This window comes from Camelus ferus, chromosome 5, assembly GCF_009834535.1.
Source record: "Camelus ferus isolate YT-003-E chromosome 5, BCGSAC_Cfer_1.0, whole genome shotgun sequence".
Classification (NCBI taxonomy): domain Eukaryota; kingdom Metazoa; phylum Chordata; class Mammalia; order Artiodactyla; family Camelidae; genus Camelus; species Camelus ferus.
Window position 1 is genome coordinate 15470748 of NC_045700.1, and position 22341 is coordinate 15493088.

Here is a 22341-nt window from a genome sequence, read left to right on the forward strand (position 1 = left end):
CTCACAACATAATACCCAAAGGTCCTGATGTCCTTGAAAAAAGTTACTTATCACACAAGAAACCAAAATCTCAAACAGAATGAAAAAAAGACAATCAATAAACACCAACCCCAAGAAGACAGAGACGTTAGAACTATCTGACAAAGATCTTAAAGTGGTCATGATAAGTATGCTAAAATGAGCATTTATGAACATGTTTGGAACGAATGCAACTAGAATTAGGTGATGTGCCTTAGCAAAGAAATAGAAAAGTCTCAGCAAAGAAACTAAAGATAGAAACAAGAACCAAATGGAAATGTCAGTACTGAAAAATTCAGTAGCCAAAATAAAGAAGTCAATGAATGGGTTCAATTGTAAAATGGAGGCCAGAGGAAAGAACTTGAAGATACAGTGATAATACACAATTGGAACAACTGGGAGAAATTAGACTGAAAAAATATAAAACAGAACCTCAAGGTTGTGTGGGGCTCTAACAAAGGGTCTATCTTTTATGTCCTCAGAGTTCTGGAATGAGAAGAGAAAGAGGGTACAGCTGAAAAAGCACTTAAAAAAAAAAGGGTGAATTTCTCAAATTTGACAAAAAACATAAACTTATAGATTTAAAAAAACTGAGGAAATCCCAAACAGATAAACCCAAAGAAATCCACACCAAGATACACAGTCAAACTTGTGAAAATGAAAAACTAAGAAAAACTCTGTAAAGCAATGAGAAAAAAAAAATGATACAATGTCTATATGGTAAACCAATTATAACTGGAGCAGATTTCTCATCAGAAACCATGGAAGCCAGGAGAAAACAGCATGGCATTTTCAACAAAATGTTGAAAAGAAAGAAATTGTCAGCTTAGAATTCTCTCTAGTAAAAATATCCCTCAGGAAAGAAGGGGAAATTAAAATATTCTCAAATGAAGGAAAACTGAAGGGAATTTGTTGAGAGTAGAAATTCCTTTAAAAGAATTTCTAAACAAAGTTCTCCAAAAAGAAAAGAAAGGATAGAAGAAGAAATATTGGAACATCTGGAAGGAAAGAACATGGAAAGCAAAAATATGAATAAATACAATAGACTTTCCATCTAGTGAGTTTTCTAAATTATGTTTGTTTGACAGTTGAAGCAAAAATTATAATACTATGTGGTTATGCATATGTATGTATATATAGGTTATGTCATGTATACGTAACAGTGTCATAATCCTATGTGGTAATGTGGTTCTACATGTTTGTAGAGAAAATATTTATGACATTTATTTTTAATTGGGGGAAGGCAAAATGACATAAAGGAAAGTAAGATTCTGCACTTGAATAGTAATATGATGACCCCAATAGACTGATAAGTTATGGATATATATTGTAATACTCAGAGGAACCAACAGAAAAGCTATGCAAAAAGATTAAAATGTTATCAATAAGTCAAAATCATGTAACAGCATATGGCACTTTCTAGGTATTTATCCCAGTGAAATGGAAACTTAGGTTCCCACACAAACCTGAATGTTTATAGCAGTTTTATACATAATAGCCTAAAACTGGACCCAACCCAGATGTCCTTCAACAAGTGAATGATTAAACAAATTGTGGTATATCCACAGCTTGGAATATTAGTTAGCAATAAAGAAAGGAATGAACTACACACACAACTACCTGGATGAATCTCCAGAGAACTATTCTGGGTGAAGAAGTCCAATCTCAAAAGGTCACATGTATGACTCCATGTATATAACATTCTTGAAATGACAACACTATAAAAATAGAGAACAGATTCATGGCTGTCAGGGGTTAAAGAGGGGATGGGAGCAAGAGGAAAGTGGGTGTGGCCATAAAAGGACAACAAGAGGGATCCACATGGTGAAGGAAATGCTTTTTATCTTGACAGTATCAATGTCAACTGATATTGTGATTTTATATCCTTTTTTTTTTTTACAAGATGATTATCATTGGGGAAATTGGGTAAATGATGCACTGGAATCTCTCTGCATTATTTATTGCAACTTCATATGAATGTATAGTTTCCTAGAAATACAAAAAGGTTTAATCAAAAAAGAGAAATTATTAATTTTTGTATGAAGACCCTTTTCTTCTTTTCAAATGCCCTGAAATCAGTCTGTTTTTGTGAACAGCAATTAAGGTTTTATTAAATTTATAAAGGGAAGTGAATAAATAAAAGTTAACCAGTCTATATCCCCTGTCAACTTCTTGTTATGACCCTTCATTGAATCATCACCTGTAAATACTGGGTCAGAGAAGCAGAGCTGAGAAAGAGTCCTCCTGAAGTATGTGAGCAGCAGGGACCACTAAAGCTGAGGACAGGGCACAGAAACGCCCAGCAAAGTCTCAGCTTTCAACAAGCACTTGACACAGACTGATAACTGCTGGTGATGGACTGCTGAGAGCCGGGAAAGAATTACCCTGAGGAGCATATGTATACGTTTTCCGAAAACTGTGAATAAAAGCAAAAGAGCTAAGGTGCAAATAGGCACTCCGAAACCTCACTGAATATACTGCAACATCCCTCTAATGCTGGGGTTAGGGAAGCAGAGTAGAGAATAGCACTTAAGGCACAGAAATGCTGGGAGTAGGATTAGGGAGCAAAGAACACATCCCAGGGGACTCAAAATGCCATCAGTTGGGCTGTAAAGCAGAGCACCGGATGTCAGCCATGTTTCCAAACACTGGTGCTTGGGATAAATCAGAGATGAAATCCCCACGGCTTCCATAGAGCTCAGAGTCCAAGCACTGTTGAAGGAAGGTACTCATTTTGGCTTAAAAATCACTTGGGGGTTCTGGCTCCAGGAAAGATGGAGCAAGCACCGTCCAGTCGACCGCTCTCATTGAATGAGATACAAACCCTGGACAGATGTGTAGAAGCGCTCTCCAAGGACTCTGAAAAGTGAAGCGTACTAGGTATAGCTAAGAGACTAGAGGTTTTACTGAACCAGTAGTCAGTTTACGATTTTTCCCCTCTGGTATCACCTGACCTGGATTCAACAACAGCCCCAAAACTCAGAAGTGCACACCAAGTGTGGACAGGAAAAGCTCTGGGAACAGTTCTCTTTCTGGCTCAAGGAGCAGGAGAGGGAGTCCATAAGGATCAGAAAGAGTCGGGGGCATCTAACTTTTAGCTGATTTCCATTTCCCCTTCTCTCCTTCCCCAGCCCCAGGCAATTCTGCGTGGAGGGTGGTGGCAGAAGGATGGCATTCCACTGGCAGGACTGGTATCCAAAACTCTGGGGGATCTTTCTTTTGGGATTATTTGCAATGATAGGACTGAGAGGAAAATTTCTGCTGCTTTTTCCTTTCTGTCTCTGACTGCTTAACTCCAGATGCAGATGCAACTGTGAGAAGTGTGCAGAAGAAAAGGAAAACTAAAGCCTTGGCCTCCTGAGTGGAGTATCAGAAGGAAGCCTCCCCGCAGATAAAAACAATGTCGGAGAAACCACACAAAGAAGGACGACCGAAAGAGCAATGTGTATGAACTCCTCGGCTTATCTCTGAGCTGCACACTTCTATTTTAGTAATATATTTGGTAATAGCTATAAAATGAGACTGACCTCTGTGCAAGGCATACATAGAACAAATCCAAACAGCACTGTGAACACTGTGAAAAGTGAGCTGACATTAGAACCTCAGTCCACAGAAAGCAGGCCAGAACTTAAAGCCTGAACCTAACCTGGTCAACTTCCAGCTAAAGTAAACAAACGAAAACATCATACTCTCCTTCATATTAAAGTAACACCAAGAGTCTCGTGATATAATATTCAAAATGTCTAGGATACAGTCAAAAATTACTCTGCATGTCAGCAACTGGGAAATTCCGAACTCAGAAGAGAAAAAGACAATCAACAGACAGCAATCCTTGGAAGATACAGATGCTGGTATTATTAAGGAAAAAAAGACTTTATAGAGAGAATATAACCATTCATTAAGAAAGAAGAGCAACCTTGAGATGAATGGAAAGATAGAATATCTCAGATAAGAAATAGGTGGTGCAAGGAATAAATAAGTTCTTAAAAATGAAAAACAGAAAATCCAAAATAAAATATTCACTAAGTGACTCAATAGCAGAATAGAGATGATCAAGAAAGAATCAATGAATATGAAGATACATCAAAAGAAATTATCCGATCTATTCAAGAAAGAGGAAAAAAAATCATAGACTCACATGATCATATGATTCATATGATCATAGTCTCAGAAGCATAAGGGAAAAAGTGTGGCGCAACATTTTTTTAAAAATTGAAGAAAAACAATTTGGTGAAAGCTATATACTTACTGATTCAAGAAGATCAGTGAACCTCAACAGGAAAATTTCAAAGATGCCTATGCCCAAGCATCACATTACCACACTGCAGGAAACTAAAGGCAAAACAAAGCAAACGGACTCACAAACAAAAGAACCAGAGAAGGAAACTGAAGAACAACAAATCTAATGACTGCAAATATCTCATCAGAAGTCATGGAAGTCTGAAGGAAGTGGAACGCCATTTTTACAGTTCTGAAACAAAACAACTACCAACAAACATTTAGAAAATAAAATTTGTAACAAGTCTCATTTCATTCACACCAAAGGCCAGAAAATAATTAGGATTTAACGTAACAATAAGATGTTCAGGAGCCCTACACGGACAACTATAAAATACTGCTGAGAGATATTAAGGAAGATGCAAATAAATGTAGATTTATATCATGTTTAAGGATTAAAACTCTCAATATTGTTAAGATGTTACTTCTGCACACATTTATCTAAGGATTCAACACTATTGTAAAATAAATGACAGGAGGTATTTTGAGGAAACTGACAAGCTGGCTCTAATGTTGGACAGGAAATTTAGAGAGACTTAGAATAATGAAAATACCTTTAAAAAGAACAAAATTGAAAGACTTACACAATCTTATTTTAAAGCTTATTACAAATTGACAATAATTCGACAATGCAGTATTCACAAGGGATAGAAAAATGTATAAAGGGAGCAGAAGTGAGTCCAGGTATAGACCTGCACATACAGAGGCAAATGGTGTCCAACAAAGGCAACAGGGCAATTCAATAGAGGAAGGAAAGTCATTTCAGAAAATGTCAACAAAATATGTGGATATTTATGTTTTTAAAAACAAATATTAACACCTAACTCATACCATAGACAAAAATTAAGTCCCAAAGCATCATGGAGCTACACATTAATCAGAAAAAAGCTTCTAGAGGACAACTCAAAATAGTATTTTTTGTCAACACGGGGTAGGCACAGATCTTTAGAATACAGGATGCACTAATTGTGAAAAAAATGATAAACAGAATTTCATCAATATTAAAACATCTCTGTTTATCAAAAGATAACATTATTTAAAATGAACAGGCAACCGAAGAATGGAAAAAAATCTGCAGCACATATTTTTCACAAGAGACTTGTATTCAAAATATATAATGCATCTCAATAAGAAAACTACTTACTTCTTTCAAATAGGCAAAATAATTTAATACACACACATGAATAATAGGTATGTGAAAAGTGCTCAACATCTTTCATTATCGAGGAAATGCAGATTAAATCACAATGAGTCTTTCACATCTTTGGTTGAATTTATTCCCAGGTCTTTTATTCCTTCTGATGTGATTTTACACTGGATTGTTTTCTTGCTTTCTCCTTCTGATAGTTCATTGTGTGTGTATCGAAAAGCAACAGATTTCTGTATATTAATTTTGCATCCTGCAAATTTACTGAATTCATTTATTTGTTCTAATAATTTTTTTTTTTTGGTGGAGACTTCAGGATTTTCTATATATAGTATCATGTCATCTGCAAATAGTGACAGTTTACTTCTTCCTTTGGGGAACCACTGTACACTGTTGGGAATGTAAATTGGGCAGCCACTATGGGAAACAACATGGAGTTTCCTCAAAAAACCTGAAAATAGAACTACTATATGATCCAGCAATTCCAATCCTGAGGATGTATCTGAAGAAAATGAAAACATCAATTCAGAAAGATATATGCACTTCAAAGTTTATAGAAGCATTATTTATAATAGCCAAGCTATGGAAACAACTTTAGTGTTAACTGATGAATGAATGGATAAAGAAGATACACCTACAATGGAATATTACTCGGCCATAAAAAAGAATGAAATTCTGCCATTTGCAATAATGTGGATGAAATTACAGAGTATTACACTTACTGAAATAAGTCAAATAAAGACAAATAATGTATGATATCACTTATATGTGGAATCTAAAAAATAAAACAAATGAATACATATAACAAAACAGAGACAGACTCAACAGATATAGAGACTAGTAGTTAATAGTAGGGAGAGGGAATAAAGGAGGGGCAAGATGGGATTAAGCGATACAAACTACTATGTATAAAATCAACAATAAGGATACATTTCACGGCACAGAGAAATACAGCCACTAATTTGTAGTAACTTTAAATGGAGTATAATCCATAAAAGTCTTGAATCACTATGCTGTGCACTTGAAACTAATATAATATTGTAAATCAACTATACTTCTTTAAAAAGCAATGATGAGATACCACCACATATCCATTACATGTACTAAAATGTAAAAAACATCGATTTCAAATATTGGCAAGGATGTCAATCAACCAAAACTCTCATGTATCGCTGGTGGAAGTGTAAAACAGAACAATTACTTTGGAAAACACAATGGCCATTTCTTACAAAATGTTTAAAGTTAAACGCACATTTAACATAAGGTCCAACAATTCCACTTCTAGGTATTTATTCAAGAAAAATAAAAGCATATGCCCATAATAATGGCTCGCACATGAATGTTCATAGTGGCTTAATTCATAGTTAAAAACTAGAAACCACACAAAAGTTTACAACAGAATAGATAAATGAAGTGTATATATTTACACAATGAAATACTATGTAGCAATGTAAAAAAATGAACTACTAATACATACAAAGACATGAATGAAGCTCAAAAACATTATATTGTGTGAAAGAATTCAGAATCAAAAGAGTACATACGCTAGATTCATTTATATGAAGTCCAAAACCAACAAAACTAATCTGACCAATGCAATGAAATCACTATTAAAATCTCAGCTGGCTTTTTTTTTTTTTTTTTTACAAAAAATTAAATAGTTGATCCTATGATTCATATAAAAATGCAAAGGGCCTAGAATAATCACAATGATCTTGAAAAAGGAAATGAGTTTGGAAGATGCAATTCCCAATTTCAAAACTTACTACACGGTAGTTTGTGTGTTACTTGGCTACTCCAGGAATCCAGACAGCACTGTGCTGGCTAAAGGGCAGACACCCAGATCAATGGTGTAGAACTGAAAGTCTAAAACCTAACCTCCACACTCACATTGAATGATTTTAACAAAGGTGCAAGACAATTCAGTGGCGGAAGGAATAGTCTTTTCAACAAACGGTGCTATGACAACTGGATAGCCACATGCCAAAGAATTAAGTTGAGCCCCTTCCTCAAACAACACACACAAAAAAACTCCAAATGGATTGCAGACTTAAATGTAAGAGCCACAACTCTTAGAAGAAAATCTTCATGGTTTTGGGTTAGGAAAAAAATCTTAGCTATGACACCAAAAGTGACAAAAGAAAAAAACAGAGTTCTTTAAAATCTAAAACATTTGTGTTCTAAAGGACACTGTTCATAAAGACAGTGAAAACACTTAATAAGAGAAAGCATTTGTAAATCACATACCAGATAACAAACTGATATGTCCACAAGAACTGCACAAGAATTTCATAGCTGCCTTATTTATAATAGACCAAAGTGGAACCCATCTCCTCCCTGTCAAAAGGAAACTGGATAAACAAATTGTGACATATTCATACAATGAAATACCATTCGACTACAAAAACTATTAAAACACACACACAAAAAGGAAAACCTACTGAAACACACAGTACATAAAGAATCTCAAAAACATTAGGCTGAAGGAAAGAAGCCAGACACTAAAGAATATATACTTTATGGCAGCATTTACATCAAATTCAAGAACAGGCAAAACTAATACTTGAATTATCTGAGGTATATAAATGGTGGTTTCTGCAGGAGTTGGGGGGTGTGACTGAGAAGGGTTAAGAAGGAACTTTCTGTGGCAATAAAAATAGTCTATATTTTCGATAGTCTCATTTGGGGTGATGGTTTCACAAGGGGACACATCTATCTAAACTCATCAGATTGGACAATTAAGATATGAGCATTTCACCATTTGTAAATTTTACTTCAATTTTTTAAGTACAAGAAGAAGGCAAAGTGCCACGTGTCATGGAGTCCCAAGCCTCCCCGTCCCCATTTCAAACGTAAAACACAGAGGCACAGAGGCCATTCCAGGAAGGACCCTGGGACTTCCCTGTACCTAGGTAAGCAGCCCTCTAAAACTCCTGCCCTGTTTGAAAATGGAACAAATTCTGAATGGTTCCCAGGCTTCCTGGTAGAATACCACTTCTATCTCCATTTTCGGACTTGGAATAAAAGGAGTGAAGATCTTAACCTAAATCCCCTGCGGGCTAGGCCTGGGGTTAGCAAGAGGTGAACCGGTGAGTAAGAATATTCGCTTCAGGAACACAATTTCTGCTTGAAAGAGCCCTAGAGTTCACGGCTCTAGACTGACACAGCTTTTAAAATACAGCTGTCTAATCTTAAGCATTATTCTAAAGATTTCTCTGACAGTTTCTAGAATTGTATGTCTTTCTAATGCATCTGTTGAAATTTTTAAAAGGGTATTTAATTTATTAACTCAATTTGCATCATATTTTGCTCAATAAAAGCACATGCTTCTTAGTGTACCTGTTCTCCGTATTTTACCTTCACAGTTCAAGGCCCTGATGCCATGTGAACACCTGACTTCATTATGCCCAGGTCACAAAAATATCTTATATTGTCTAAGAGTTGCCTCTGAGCAATCTAATATTTTCTTCTAATTTCTTGTATCTTGTCTTCTGATAGTATGACAGCTTTTAAAATTTGATTTATTTTTTATTTTTGTATAGTTTTTAACTTTACTGAGGAATAACTGACATATATTTACACTGTACAAAGTGATGATTTGATACACATATACATTATATAAGATCATGATAACTAACGCATCCATCATCTCACATAGTTAACTGCATTTTCACTGAAATACAGTGGCTGCACAGTATTATATAAGTTACAGGTATACAGCACAGTGATTCACATTTTTAAAGGTTATACTCCAGTTATATTTTTTTTTTTAGAAACAGACACGGCTTGTTTATTGGGACGCAGGAAGGCAGCCTTCTTCCAGAGCGCTGCTTCTCAGTCTGCATCAAGAGCAAGACAAAGCTGAAAATTGTATTCCTGAGGAGAAGCAAAAAAGTTACCCTTTTGCAGACAAACCTAACAAGTGATTTCGACAAAGGATAAACAAACTTTTTTTTTTAAACAAAGAACAAAATTTCAAGTATTGTTCCGGATGACACGGCACACCCAACGCAGGAGGAGAGGGCGAGGACTCAGGGAAGCACGGGTCCCTCACGCTCTTGGCGGGAAGGGGCTGCTCCAGAGGAGCCAGAGGGTTACCCCTGGGCAGCCCCCAGCCCCCAACACAGGGGAGGAGCAAGAAACAGGCCCGACCGTGCCCTCGACGCCGGGGGTCTGGGGTTAGCAGCCCTGGATGGCTGATGACTTGTTTGTAATCGACAGAGACATACTCTTTCAAATATCATACTAGCCCCAATTTTAGTCCAATTTGTACACTACAAATTATATCATTTGTGCTACTGGTTGTGATAGGTAAGTCTTATTAGAGGATAAGCACCAAATCTATGAAAACACAAGCGTGAGACATTGGCTCGCCCTGCAGCAGGCGTGCTGGACGCCCACGGCCTGTCAGCCTCCCCTTCCTCAAAGGACACAGCGCTCCTGACAAACTTTCCTCCCTCTCCCAGGACGCTTCTCCTGAAGAGGGATGGCTGTGTTGCAGTGGTGCGGGAAGGTGCAGAGGGCAGGCCTGTGGTCATCTCAGCGGGAGGGAACAGGTCATGGCTGCTTCTCGGGCCCCAGAGCTCGGAGAACAGCTTGTGCCGTCCTGTGCCGCCCTGGGCCTCCCAGGCCACTGGAGGGCTTCTTACCGAGGGTCTCACTCCGCAAAGTAAAAGTCACACCACAGGGCCCAACGCGGAGATCCCCCCCTACCCCAGTGTCCCCTAAGGGGGGCTGTAAAATGCCCTCAAACTGTCGGAATTCGGTATTTTCTGAAACACTTGTCCTCGACCTCCAATATTCCTCAGCCATCTGGGTGCCTCACTGGATGCTTAGTTCTTGAACCTCGTCTGTTCACAGATGTGATTGAATTTCATTGCATGGTGGGCCTTCACTTGAGTGCGGCAGTTGCGGCCCCAGTAGCAATCAGGACGGGATGTTACAGCTACCGGCAGCTCGGAAGCGGGAATGTTCTGCCGATACTGGTAGGACAGCTCTCGGAAGCTCCGCAGGCCGCAGCAGTAGCACAGCACGGTGTTCCCGGTGACTCTGTAATCAGACAGCAGGAACACTCCCCTCTGCAGAGCCACGAGACTTTCGGTCAGCACGTTTTTCCACGTCAAACCCCTGGTCACCAGGTAATTCTTTAGGATGTCCGACTCGTAGTTGTTGTTGCTCAGCACCCCGTCCAGACACCTGTCACCCAGGTTGAGTTCACAGAATGGGGCCAGGCAGCCAAGGCAGTCGGTGCGGGCACAGCCCCAGTACAAGTGGCAGAAGGGCTGTAGGCAAACAGCACACTGCTAGGGGGCGATGCGAGGGTCCCGCTCACGCTCCGCCCACCGGTCGGGCATGGGCTGGAAGCAGCAGTTGCAAATGGCATGGCTTCCTTGCAGGGCACACACGTAGTCCTGGGCTGTTGCAACACTGGTGGATGTTGACGGCGCATCCCCAGGGGCTGCTGGTGCCCCTGGCTCACTGCCAGGCCCTGGGCAGGGAAGAGGCTGCCCCGCCTGCCTTCGGTACTCAGGGCACTGTCTGCACACAACGTACGGCTGGCTAACGTCCGAGGACTCACTGTCCACGTCTGACAACTCCAGCAGGTCCTCGGAGCTGCCCTCCTCGTCCGAGAAGGCCCTCCCGACTTTGGGCTGCAGCATGTCCTGAGTGATCCCGTTCCTGGCGGCCATGCTGCGCATGTCCTCCTCGCTGCGGCCCTTGTCCGGGTGCTGCAGCAGGTAGGCCTCCACCAGGTTGTTGAGGATGTGGTTTTTGCAGATGCGCTCAACTGGACAGCGGCAGGTGGGGCACAGGGCAGAGCGCTCCATCCAGCCCGAGTAGCAGGCTGCGCAGAAGGTGTGCATGCAGGGCTGCAGGCTCACACAGTCATGCAGCAGGTCCTGGCAGATGATGCAGGTGAGTGTCTCCTCCATCTTGTCTGGCTTCACGGCTGCAGCTCTGACCTCAAGGCTGGCCTGGGTGTCTCTGTCCTGGTCTGCGACCCCCGCTGGCAGGTCCAGGTTGGGATCCCCATCTGCATCTCCTTTCATTCTCTTCCTAACAGGCCCCAAGTCCTCCTGATCCTGGGGTTCCGACCGAGAAAAGGATGCTCCCTCTCTGCCTGGGAGAGCCAAAGGGAAGCTGGTGATGTCGTCACTTGCCATGGATGGACCACACCCTTTTGGGGGGACGCCTGCACCTCTCCGTGTTATACCATATATCCTTGTAGCTTATTTTGTACTTAATAGCTTGTATGTCTTATTCCCCTACCCCTACATTTATTTTTTAATTTTGACCTTATTTACATTTACTTAAGATTGTTAGTAACAAAATATTTTAAAAGTTCAGAAAATATTTAGAAATGTTGAGATGTCACTTAACTTCACCCAAATTTTTAAACATTTTATGATATTTGCTTCATTAAAAAATTAAATGAATGGACATAATTTAAGGCCTCCTCCCTCCCCAGAAGTAGCCAACATCCTCAACTTGGCGTGTGTTGTTCCTACACATATTAGAGTTCTTCCACCTGTATGTCAATAAGCATTGTTTGGACTGCTATATTACAGGTTGTGTTCCACATTCACCTTTCTAGGCAACACAAAATGTTTCCTAAGTGTCTACATCAGTTACACTCCTTTCAACAATACGGAAGAGTTCCAATTTCTGTACGTGCTTGCCTACGGGCATTTTCAGACTTCTAAAACTGTTTCGAAATACATGGGCATGAGATGCTATCCCAGTGATGTTTTAATCTATAATCTGCATTTTTCTGAACAAGAAATTTTTCAGTGTTTATGGTCACGGCACTCTCTGATTGGGTTGCCTTGCAAATCTCTTGTATCAGCCAAGAGCACCCTCTTCTGCTTTGCTAATAATATTTTTCCTTTTTCTTTTAAACAGGATTTTACTTCTAATGTGTTAAGATTTGTCAGTCTTTCTCTTTATGTCTTGTACATTTTATCTTAAGTTTTTAAAATAAAATCCTCCACCATTTCAATATTATAAAGATATGTCCTTACATTTGCTTCTAAAAATCACAACATTTAAGTTAAGCTTTAAGTTTTTGATTCATTCAAAATTTACTTCTGTGTATTATACTTGGTAGCAATGAAATGGTATAAATTTGCTATATAAATTGTCACAGGAGTCGTTTAAAGTTGTCCGTTCTTCCCCCACTGAATTGTAATTCCACTTCCATTATGTATTCCTGTATGTAAGTGGCTCTACTCGAGGCTCTCCATTCTATTCTCCTAGTTTATTGGAATATCCAATAAACCCACCACCACACAGATTTAATTGCTTTAGCTTTATGATAAACCTTCATGTGTGGTAGGACAGAACACCTCCTATTATCTTTCTTTAAAATCATATCATCTATACTTAAACCTACATTTTTAATATTAATATGAAATTAGCTTTTTGGATTTTGTGAAGACGCTTTTGGGGTTCTAATTGGAATTACAGAATGTATAAATCATGCAGGAGGGTAATAAGCTGATGCCTTAATGGTATAGAATTCTCCCTTCCAAGAATATATGACATAACTCTTCACTACTTTCTGTCCCCTTTTTATACTCTTCAACAATTTCTCCATCAACATCTCACATATTCCTTTCTAGATCTATTCCTATATGCCTTTTTAAAAAATGATTTCAAGTACTGTCTTTTAAAACTACTTTAAGAGTTGATGATGGATACGTAAGAATTCTATTACTTTTGCATATTCATTTTATTTCCAGCAATCCTCTAAAAGTTTGTCTAAAGAGTCCCTCAGATTTTCTATTTAGACAATCATCATTTGCAAATAAGACAAATTGTGCTTTTTCCCAACCCTTACATCGCTTACTTATCATGCTAGTCAGACCCAGAAGTGTAAAAATAAATAGCAGAAGTGACTGGAGGCATTCTGGTTTGGTTATGGATTTTCAAAGGAACAATGTATATATAGCAGAGGGAACTATACTCAACACCTTGTAATGGCCTATAACAAAAAGGAATATGAAAAGGAAAAAATACATATATACACACGCACACATATATATATATATATATATATATATATATATATATATATGCATATGTATAAATGAATCACTATGCTGTACACCAGAATTTAACACATTGTAAACCAACTATACGTCAATTAAAAAAAAAAGAAATGCTTCTAACTTTTCACCATTAAGTATAATCAATTTAAGAAAACATCCTTAACATCCTTTTGTTCTTGGCTGACTATATTTTTAAAAAACCTAGTATGAACTGGTACTGAACTTTATTAAACGTTTTATTCTATATCTGTTGAGGTTTTGTTCTCTGTATTTAATCTATAACTGTTGTCAATTATTTTAATTGATTTTCTAATGTTAAGCAATCAACCAATTCTTGAAATAAAGACCACTTTGAACAAGCGTCATAAAAGTGAGTTGGCACCTAGCAACCAAATCTTGGTTTCAAATACCCTGTCCATTAAATGAAACCAGTGGTCCTTAGAGAAATGGCTGATTCTGAGACTGGCAGGAAATATACAAGGCGAGCCAGAAGCATCTTGTAAAGCCAGAAAGTAAGAAAGTGCTAAGAAGGAAGAGAAAAGAGTAGGAGAGGAGAGTGAAGGAAAGGAAAGGAAAACAAACAAAAACAATGATGAGAGTGTGTCAGAGGGACAAGAGAGCCAAACAATTAAGCAGCCTCCTGAAGGCCAAAGCTGTACAAACTGAGCAATAAAATTACATGGTTTATACTGGCTGATAACCCAAAGTACAAAGTAGGTATCAGCACATCCATAGTAATATAAATGATTTAATAAATAAACAGGGAAGAACAGACAAATTTCCCATGCAGAAGAATTCAAAATCATTTTTGTAGATGCTCCCCCCTCAGGAGGAGGAACACAACTCCACACTTCCTAAGTGTGGGCAGTGCAGAGAGACTTCCCTCCAAAGAGGTCAGGATGGTAGGCAATGTGGGAGAGAAGCTTCACGGTGGAAACCTGACAAACACCATCTCAGCCAGGTGACCAAGGCTGACCCAAATAATGATGAGTTATATTGATAATATGCAACTTTGATATGATGTGATAAAAATGGCACTTTAACTCGTGGTCTCCCTCCCCCACATATATCCCAGTCTAATCATGAGAAAAACATAAGACACATCTTATTGAGACAAATCTCCCAAAACAGCTAACCAGTACTCCTCGCAAACTGACAGACTCATCAAAAACAAGGAAACTCTGAGACTCTGACACAACCAAGAAGAGCCTAAGGAGACATGATGAGTAAATGCAGCAGTTATCCTGGCTGGATTCTGAAACAGGAAAAGAACACTAGGTGAAACTGTGGAAGTGTGAATAGTGAATGAGCTCTGGTTAATAACAACGTAGCAACATTGGTTCCTAGTTGTGACCAGTGCACCACACTAAAATAAGAGGTTAATATTGGGAAGCTGGGTATGAGGAATAAGGGAAATCTCTATACTATCTTTTGTAATCTTTTTATATATATATAACTTTTCATAAATGAAAAGTTTAGTTTTTATTTTTTTAACAGTGAGTTGGGGATATTTCTTTCATCTTCTTTCAGTACCGGTTTGTATAAAATACTATCTACTACACTACAGGTTTTGTTGAACTCCTCTGTAAAATCATTAGAGCCTGGCAGATTTTTTTTTTTTTTTTGGTGGGGGGTATTTTTAAAAAACTTTTATTATGAAAAATTGTAAACATTTATAAAAGTAGCAAAAAGTACAGTAAACTCTCAACTTCTACAGTTATCAAATATGGTGAATTTTGATTCATCTAAATCTCCATCTATTTCCCTCTTCCAGTATTATTTTGAAGCAAATCCAGACATCATGGATAATATTTCTGTGTGTATCTTTAAATAATAAGAATTCTTTGAAACACACAACCATGATATAAAGTTTATATCTAAACTTGACAATAATTCTTAATATCAAATACCCAGTGGTCACAAGTCTAATTATCTTATGATTTTTATGTGTATGTGGATAAATTAGTGTTGCAGAAAATTTTCCACTATTTCTTCATTTTGTACTTCACTGGTTTCCATTTTTTATTTCATTATTTCTTTCCTTTCTTTACATGTATTCTTCTTTATTTCTGCTCGAGTTAGATGAGTGATCAATCTTAAATCTTTTCTTTTCCTACTACATACATTTAAAGCTATACATCTCACCATAAGTTTTGATTTAATTACATCACATAAGTTTGAGTAAATGTAGTGTTTTTATCATTCAGCTTAAATATTTTACATTTCTCTTATAATTTATTTGCTTAAAAGTGAATAACATATATATGTATGTATGTATTTGTGTGTGTGTGTGTGTGTGTGTATATATATATATATATGTATATATATATATAAAACCAATCACTTTGCTGAACACCTGAAACTAACACAACACTGTAAATCAACTATACTTCAATAATTTTTAAGTGAATAATTTAAAATATTTTATTAAAATTTTCAAAGTTATCAATTTGGGTGGTTTTATTGATTTCTGGCATTACTGACTGTGAACAGAGATCATGAGAAGTACGACATTGATGTATTTGTGTAATAAGTATTTTATATTATAAATTTTACGAAGGCAAGGACTTCATTTTATTCTCTGCTGGATAGGTTGAATAATTAAATGAATAAAATAACACGCAGGGACTAGTTCCAAAACTTAGCACATACACAGAAATATGTCTCAAGTTTGGCACTTATCATTCTAAACTCTTAGAAAGACATAGCTTTTTAACTTATTAAGTTGGTTGTTGTGAACAAGAAAATAACACTCCTGGTTCTTTTTCCAGAGATATATTATGGATGTATTTCAGCCAATGATAAACATTGTGAATTATGTGTTGTCTGAGATGCTTCTCTTCTTTGGATGATACTTCAAACTCAACTGCCATGGCCACTGCTAACATTAATGTATTAACACAAACAGACAAGTCCAAGCTTCCCATGAGGCTAAAATCAGTTGCATTTCTATACACTAATAATAAACTATTAGAAAGAGAAATTTAAAAAAAAATCAAATTTACAACTGCATCAAAGAGAATAAAATACCTAAGAACAAATTTAACCAAGAAGGTAAAAGATCTATATGCTAAAAACTCTAAGATACTAATGAAAGAAATTGAAGAAGGTACAAATAAATGGAAAGATATTCTGTGCTTATGGATTGGAAGAGTTAATATTGTTAAAATGTCCATACTACCCAAAGCAATCTACACATTCAATGCAATTTCCATCAAAATTCCAATGTATTCTTTTACAGAAATAGAATAAATAATCCTAAAATTTGTATGAAACCACACACACACAGAGAAAAAAAAAAAAACCTGAATAGCCAAAGAAATCTTGAGAAAGAAGAACAAAGCTGGACGGATCATGCTCCCTGCTTTCAAAACATATTACAAATAAAAATGTACAGTATTGGCATAAAAACAGACACATAGTTCAGCATTAGAGAGCCCAGAAATAACCCCACACATATATAGTCAATTAATTTATGACAAAGGGACAAACAGTCTCTTCAATAAATGGTGTTGGGAAAACTAGGCAGCCACATGCAAAACAGTGAAACTGGACGACTATCTTCCACTGTACACTAAACTTCACTCAAATGTATTAAAGACTTGAATATAAGATCTGAAATCATAAAAATCATAGAAGAAAACAGGCAGTAAGCTCCTTGGGATCAATTTTGGTTCTGACTTTTTGGATTTGACGCCAAAAGCAAAGGCAACAAAAGCAAAAATAAACAAGGGGACTATATCAAACTAAACAGCTTCTGCACAGCAGGAGAAACCATTAACAGAGTTAACAGGCAACATGCCGAATGGGAGAAAATATTTGCAAATTATATATCTGATAAGGCATTAATATCCAAAATACATAAAGAACTCACACAAGTCAGCAGCAAAACAAACAAACAATCCAATTCAGAAACCAGCAGAGCGTCTGAATATAGGTATAGCTTGTTTTCTGTGCTTACTTTTTGTGCTTTGCAGATACTGTGTTTTTTACAAATTAAAGTTTGTGGAAATCCTGCATTGTCAGAAGATGGTTAACATTTTTTTTTAGCAAGAAAGTATTTTTGATTAAGGTATGTACATTGCTGTTTTTAGACATAATGCTATTGCACACTTACTAGAATACAGTACAGTGTAAATATAACTTTAATATGCACTGGGAGAGCAAAAAATTCATGTAACTCACTTTATTGTGATATTTGCTTTATTGCAGAGGTCTGGAACCAAAACTGCAATATCTCCAAGGTATGCCTGGAGACATTTTTTCCAAAATAAGACATACAGATGGACACTGAGTACCTGAAAAGGTATTCAACATAACTAATCATCAAGCAAATGCAAATCAAAGTCACAATATCATCTCACACCTGTTAGAATGCCTATTAACAGAAAAACAAGAACTAAGTGTTGGCTAGGATGTAGAGAAAAGAGAACCCTTGTGCACTGCTAATGGGAATATACACTGGTGCAGCCTTTATGGAAAACAGTATGGAGGTTCCTTAAGAAATTTAAAATAGAACTACCTTATGATCCAGCAATTCCACTTCCAGGTATTTATCCAAATGAAATAAAATGATTATCTTCAAAAAATATGTGTGTCTCCACGTTCATCTTCTGCATACTTAAAATAACTAAGACATGGAACAACCTAAGTGTACATCAATGGATAAATGGATAAAAGAAACGTGGTATACAGTATATACAGTGGAATATTATTTAGCCATAAAAAAGAAGGAAATGCTGCCATTTGTAACAACATGGATGGACTCTGAGGGCATTATGCTAAATGAGATAGAGAAAGACAAATACCTTATGATCTCATTTATATGTGGAATCTTAAAAAAAAACAAAAAACAAACAAACTCATAGATACCCAGAAAGAAGTAGGGAGATGGGAGGGGGTGGGTAAAATGGGTGAAAGGACCCTAAAGGTACAAATTTCCAGTTATAAAGTAAGTCCTGAGGATGTAACATACTGCATGGCGACTAAAGTTAATAATATTGTATTGCTATGAAAGTTGCTAAGGGAGTATATCTTATAAGTTCTCATCACAAGATAAAAGACTGATAACAATGTGGCTATAGATATTAACTAGACTTATTGTGATGATCATTTTGCAATATACAGGTAGCCCCTGCTTTTTGAAAGTCTGCTTTGCGTGACTTCACTTCTGCGAAGGACCTATACTTGTACCTTTTTTTGCTAACTGAAATCCAAAGAGGATTTGAATTATTATGAAAAAAGGTAATTGGGGAGAAGCTTTACACCGTCTCAGCTTACTGAAGGTTTCATAGGAATGATCTACTTTCAGATAGCAGGGGAAACCTGAACATAATGTTGAACCATTATATTGTATACCTCAAACTCATATAATGATATATGTCAGTTTTATCTCAATAAAAAAGGAAACAGAATAGATCTTGCAGTAAATTGAGCCAATGGTAGGAAACTCAAGCTGAAACACAATCTCCCAGAATAAAGAGAAACATGATCTCATAGCAGTTTGTGAGAAATAGTGAAAGGTAAGTTTTTATGGCGATAGTTACTTTCATGGAAGAACAAATTAAGAACAAAGAAACAAAGAGGAAACATCTAATAGGCTGAACGACAGATTTCGCAAGTAAAGCCCTGAGTTAACAGAACAAAAGCACAGAGAGAAATGATAAAAACCAGTAAAGGAATGTGTCCAAGGTCACAGAGCTAACTACTGATGAAGCCAGACTCTGAATGCAGACTTACCTCATTCCATTCTTTCCTCCACATATGTGTCACCTAGCCATTAAAAAGAAACCTTTCTGCATGCAGTGTGGTACCCTGAATTGAACCCTAAATCAGAAAGGGGACATTATTGGAAAAACCAGTGAAATTCCAATAAAACCTGGAACTTAGTTAATCGTAATACGCCAATGCTAAGTTCTTAGTTTGGGTAATTACACCATAGTTATGTAAGTGTTAACACTAGAAACTGGTTAAAGGGTGTGCAGGTGTGCAAATTCATGTAACTCCAAAATTATTCCAAAATAAACAATGTGTTAAAAAAAATTAAAAGCAATTGCTCAAAAATGGTACCTTGGGTACTACCTTAACAACATATAAGTAAAGAGATTTATTGCCTAAAGTCACATTTTTAAAAGGGCATGCTATGCATTAAGACTGTGATTATAACAGGTTCACTGATGATTTTTTAAATAATGATCTGCCTCGATTATATAGTTTTAGAAAAATACTTCTTCTATAACATTTTTGTACTGTTTTTCCTTTCATGTGGCTAAAAACAGAATACTGTAAGTATTATTCTTTAAAAGCATAAGGTGATCTGGTTGTGATGAACTGCTTTCTATTTAATGGAATATAGTTAAGTTGAAAACTCCAGGGTGGGGAGGGTGGGCTAAGTAAGGAAAGAGGGAAACAATATTGAGAAAAAGGGAGAAAAAGGGGAAATAATGGATATGAATGAAAATCAGGGCTTAAGTGTTTCTAAGGAATGAGGGAATTGGGGGAAACAGTGATAAATGATGGAACTGGGGGAAACAGTTATATGAAGAACAGTAAATCAGATCAGATCAGAGCACTCACTCAAAGCCTTCCAAAGGATCATGTCACTCAGGGCATCAGCCAGAGATCTCTGGGGACCTGGATGACTTACCCCTCTGCCCCTCATCACTTCTGTGACTTACCTTCTCCTCTTCAGCCCCTCCCTCACTGCCCTCCAGCCATCCTGCTTCTCTGTGCTGTTCCTCAGGCAATACTCCCGGCCAGGAACACTCCTCTCCCAGATATCACTGCGGTTCACGCCTCCTCCCCAAGCGCTGCTCAAATGCTAACTTCTCAGTGATGTACTACCAGGAACGCTCACAGGGATCCCCTGGCACTCCAGTTTCCCTGACCTTGATCCCATTTTCTCATAGCTGCTTCCACCATGTGACACTAATTACATCAAATGTCTGTCTCCCCAACCACTACAATGTATGCTCTCAGATGTTGGCTTTTTTTTTTTTTTTTTGATGTTTCCCCAATGCTTGGAATAGTGCTGGGGACACAGTAGGTGCTCCACAAGTTATTTGTTAAATCAGTCAACACATAAATGTGATTTTTCATTAGTATCATTTAAATAAGTGTCATAAAACACTGGTAACTTTTCCAAAGTTCCTTTTTTTGAGCAACCAGTCACTTTTTGCGTGCTGGTATTTCCTGGGTACTTTCCACACTGAACAATTACCTCTACAATGTTTTAAAAGGGGGGGGGGGTGTTTCACGAAAAACTAGACAGTTATCTGCCAGAGATGATTTCAACTCAGGCTCATTCAGTGTCAGGGTCAGAAAGATCCATTCTTCAGGGGCCTGTTCTTATGAGGTTAAATTTAGTTATTTCCAGAAAAATCTCCCCATTAAAAAAATGTTACATGAACAAATGCTCGTTTGCATGATTCACTAAGCTAATTGAATCCTATAAGTCCTATCTCCTCATTTTTTTTCCTTTTTCAGTTTTATTAGGTAGAATTATTAAGTTTGACCGCACATACACGTTATATTGCATGTAAATATATATATACAATATACTGCACCTTTTTTTAGTTTACATACATGTACTGATCACTGTTCCTAAGAACAGTTTAGAGCTTTAGCTTTTTAAACTTGCATAGTTATCAAAGGAATAAAGCCAACTATAAAATAAGAATCAACAGAATGCCCTACCCCCTCATTTTAAAGATGAAGAAACAGACCCAGAAAAGCCATCACTTGCTCACCTCCACTTTGGAACACGGCTGATGAAGCGCTGAACAGGAGCTAGCTCTAACGAAGATGCTATCATTACCAAATGGCCCAGCTCAGGAACATTTCATAGTGCGGTTGATACAGGAAAATGGGGTGTGAGAGGATGGTCATGTTCCAGGTCTCAGGTGAGCCCCTGGGATACACCCTGTCGAGTGAGGGTCTCGGCTTCATGCAGGAAAGAATTCAAGAGTGAGCCATAACAGAGTAAAGGTAGATTTATTCAGGGAGATGCACACTCCATAGACAGAGTGCGGGTGTCTCACTCAGAAGGGACAGTGGCCACGAGGTGCAGGGTTGTTAGTTTTTACAGGCTCAGTAACTTCATATACTAACAAGTGGGAGAATTATTCCACCTAGTTTGAGGAGGGGGTGGGGATTCCCAGGAATTGGGGCACTGCCCATTTTTTGGCCTTTTATGGTTAGCCTTGGAACAGTCACGGCACCTGTGGGAGTGCCATTTAGTATGCTAGTATATTACAAAGAGCAAATTATAAAGCTCAATGTCTACTAGAAGTCAAGTCTTCCACCATCTTGGACCTCAAGGTCTCCTAAAAGTTGAATCTTCTGCCATCTTGGTTCTAACCAGTTTATATCATATCCTCAATTGCTGTGTCATTCCTTTAATGGCTATGCCCTGCCTCCTTCCCTCCTGTCTCACAGTCTCAGTCCAGGCTGAATATTTTCAGTTGACCATTTAACTAAACCTTCATTTTCTCCAACTTACTCCCATTTCATTGGCTCAAAGATGCTCGTGAGCAGTTGCTTTATATTGTTTGAACAGTCAAGATGCTCTTTGCCTTGATATCACTAGCCGAGCCGACAATGTGATCACCTCCTAAAGTATTTTAGCATGCTCCAGAACCCCCGTGCCTTCCAGAACCCACTCAACATTCAGCCTCTTATTCCAGCCCTCTGCTTTCCATCTTGAGAGCAGTGCAAGACCAATTTATTTTACAAATTTCTGCTCTTTTCAGTGGATGGATTGTCCATTAACTCTCATGAAATCAAATGGAAGTAGCTTCAGGGTCTGAAAATGTGTCATTTCTCCCTTTAAAAAAAAAGCCTTAGCTG

At 37.7% G+C, this 22341-nt stretch overlaps 2 protein-coding genes across 3 annotated transcripts in view; both read right to left on the bottom strand.

Moving 5' to 3' along the window:
* The window catches only part of NCKAP5 (NCK associated protein 5), an 829955-nt gene that overhangs the window by 478758 nt on the left and 328856 nt on the right, over positions 1 to 22341 (bottom strand). The gene's annotated exons all lie outside the window — the stretch shown is intronic.
* On the bottom strand, positions 9214 to 21307 carry LOC116663539 (E3 ubiquitin-protein ligase CHFR-like). The gene is given in 2 exon segments (XM_032479186.1): positions 9214 to 11665; positions 21243 to 21307. Coding segments are annotated over 2 exon segments (1455 nt in total). The 3' UTR covers positions 9214 to 10275.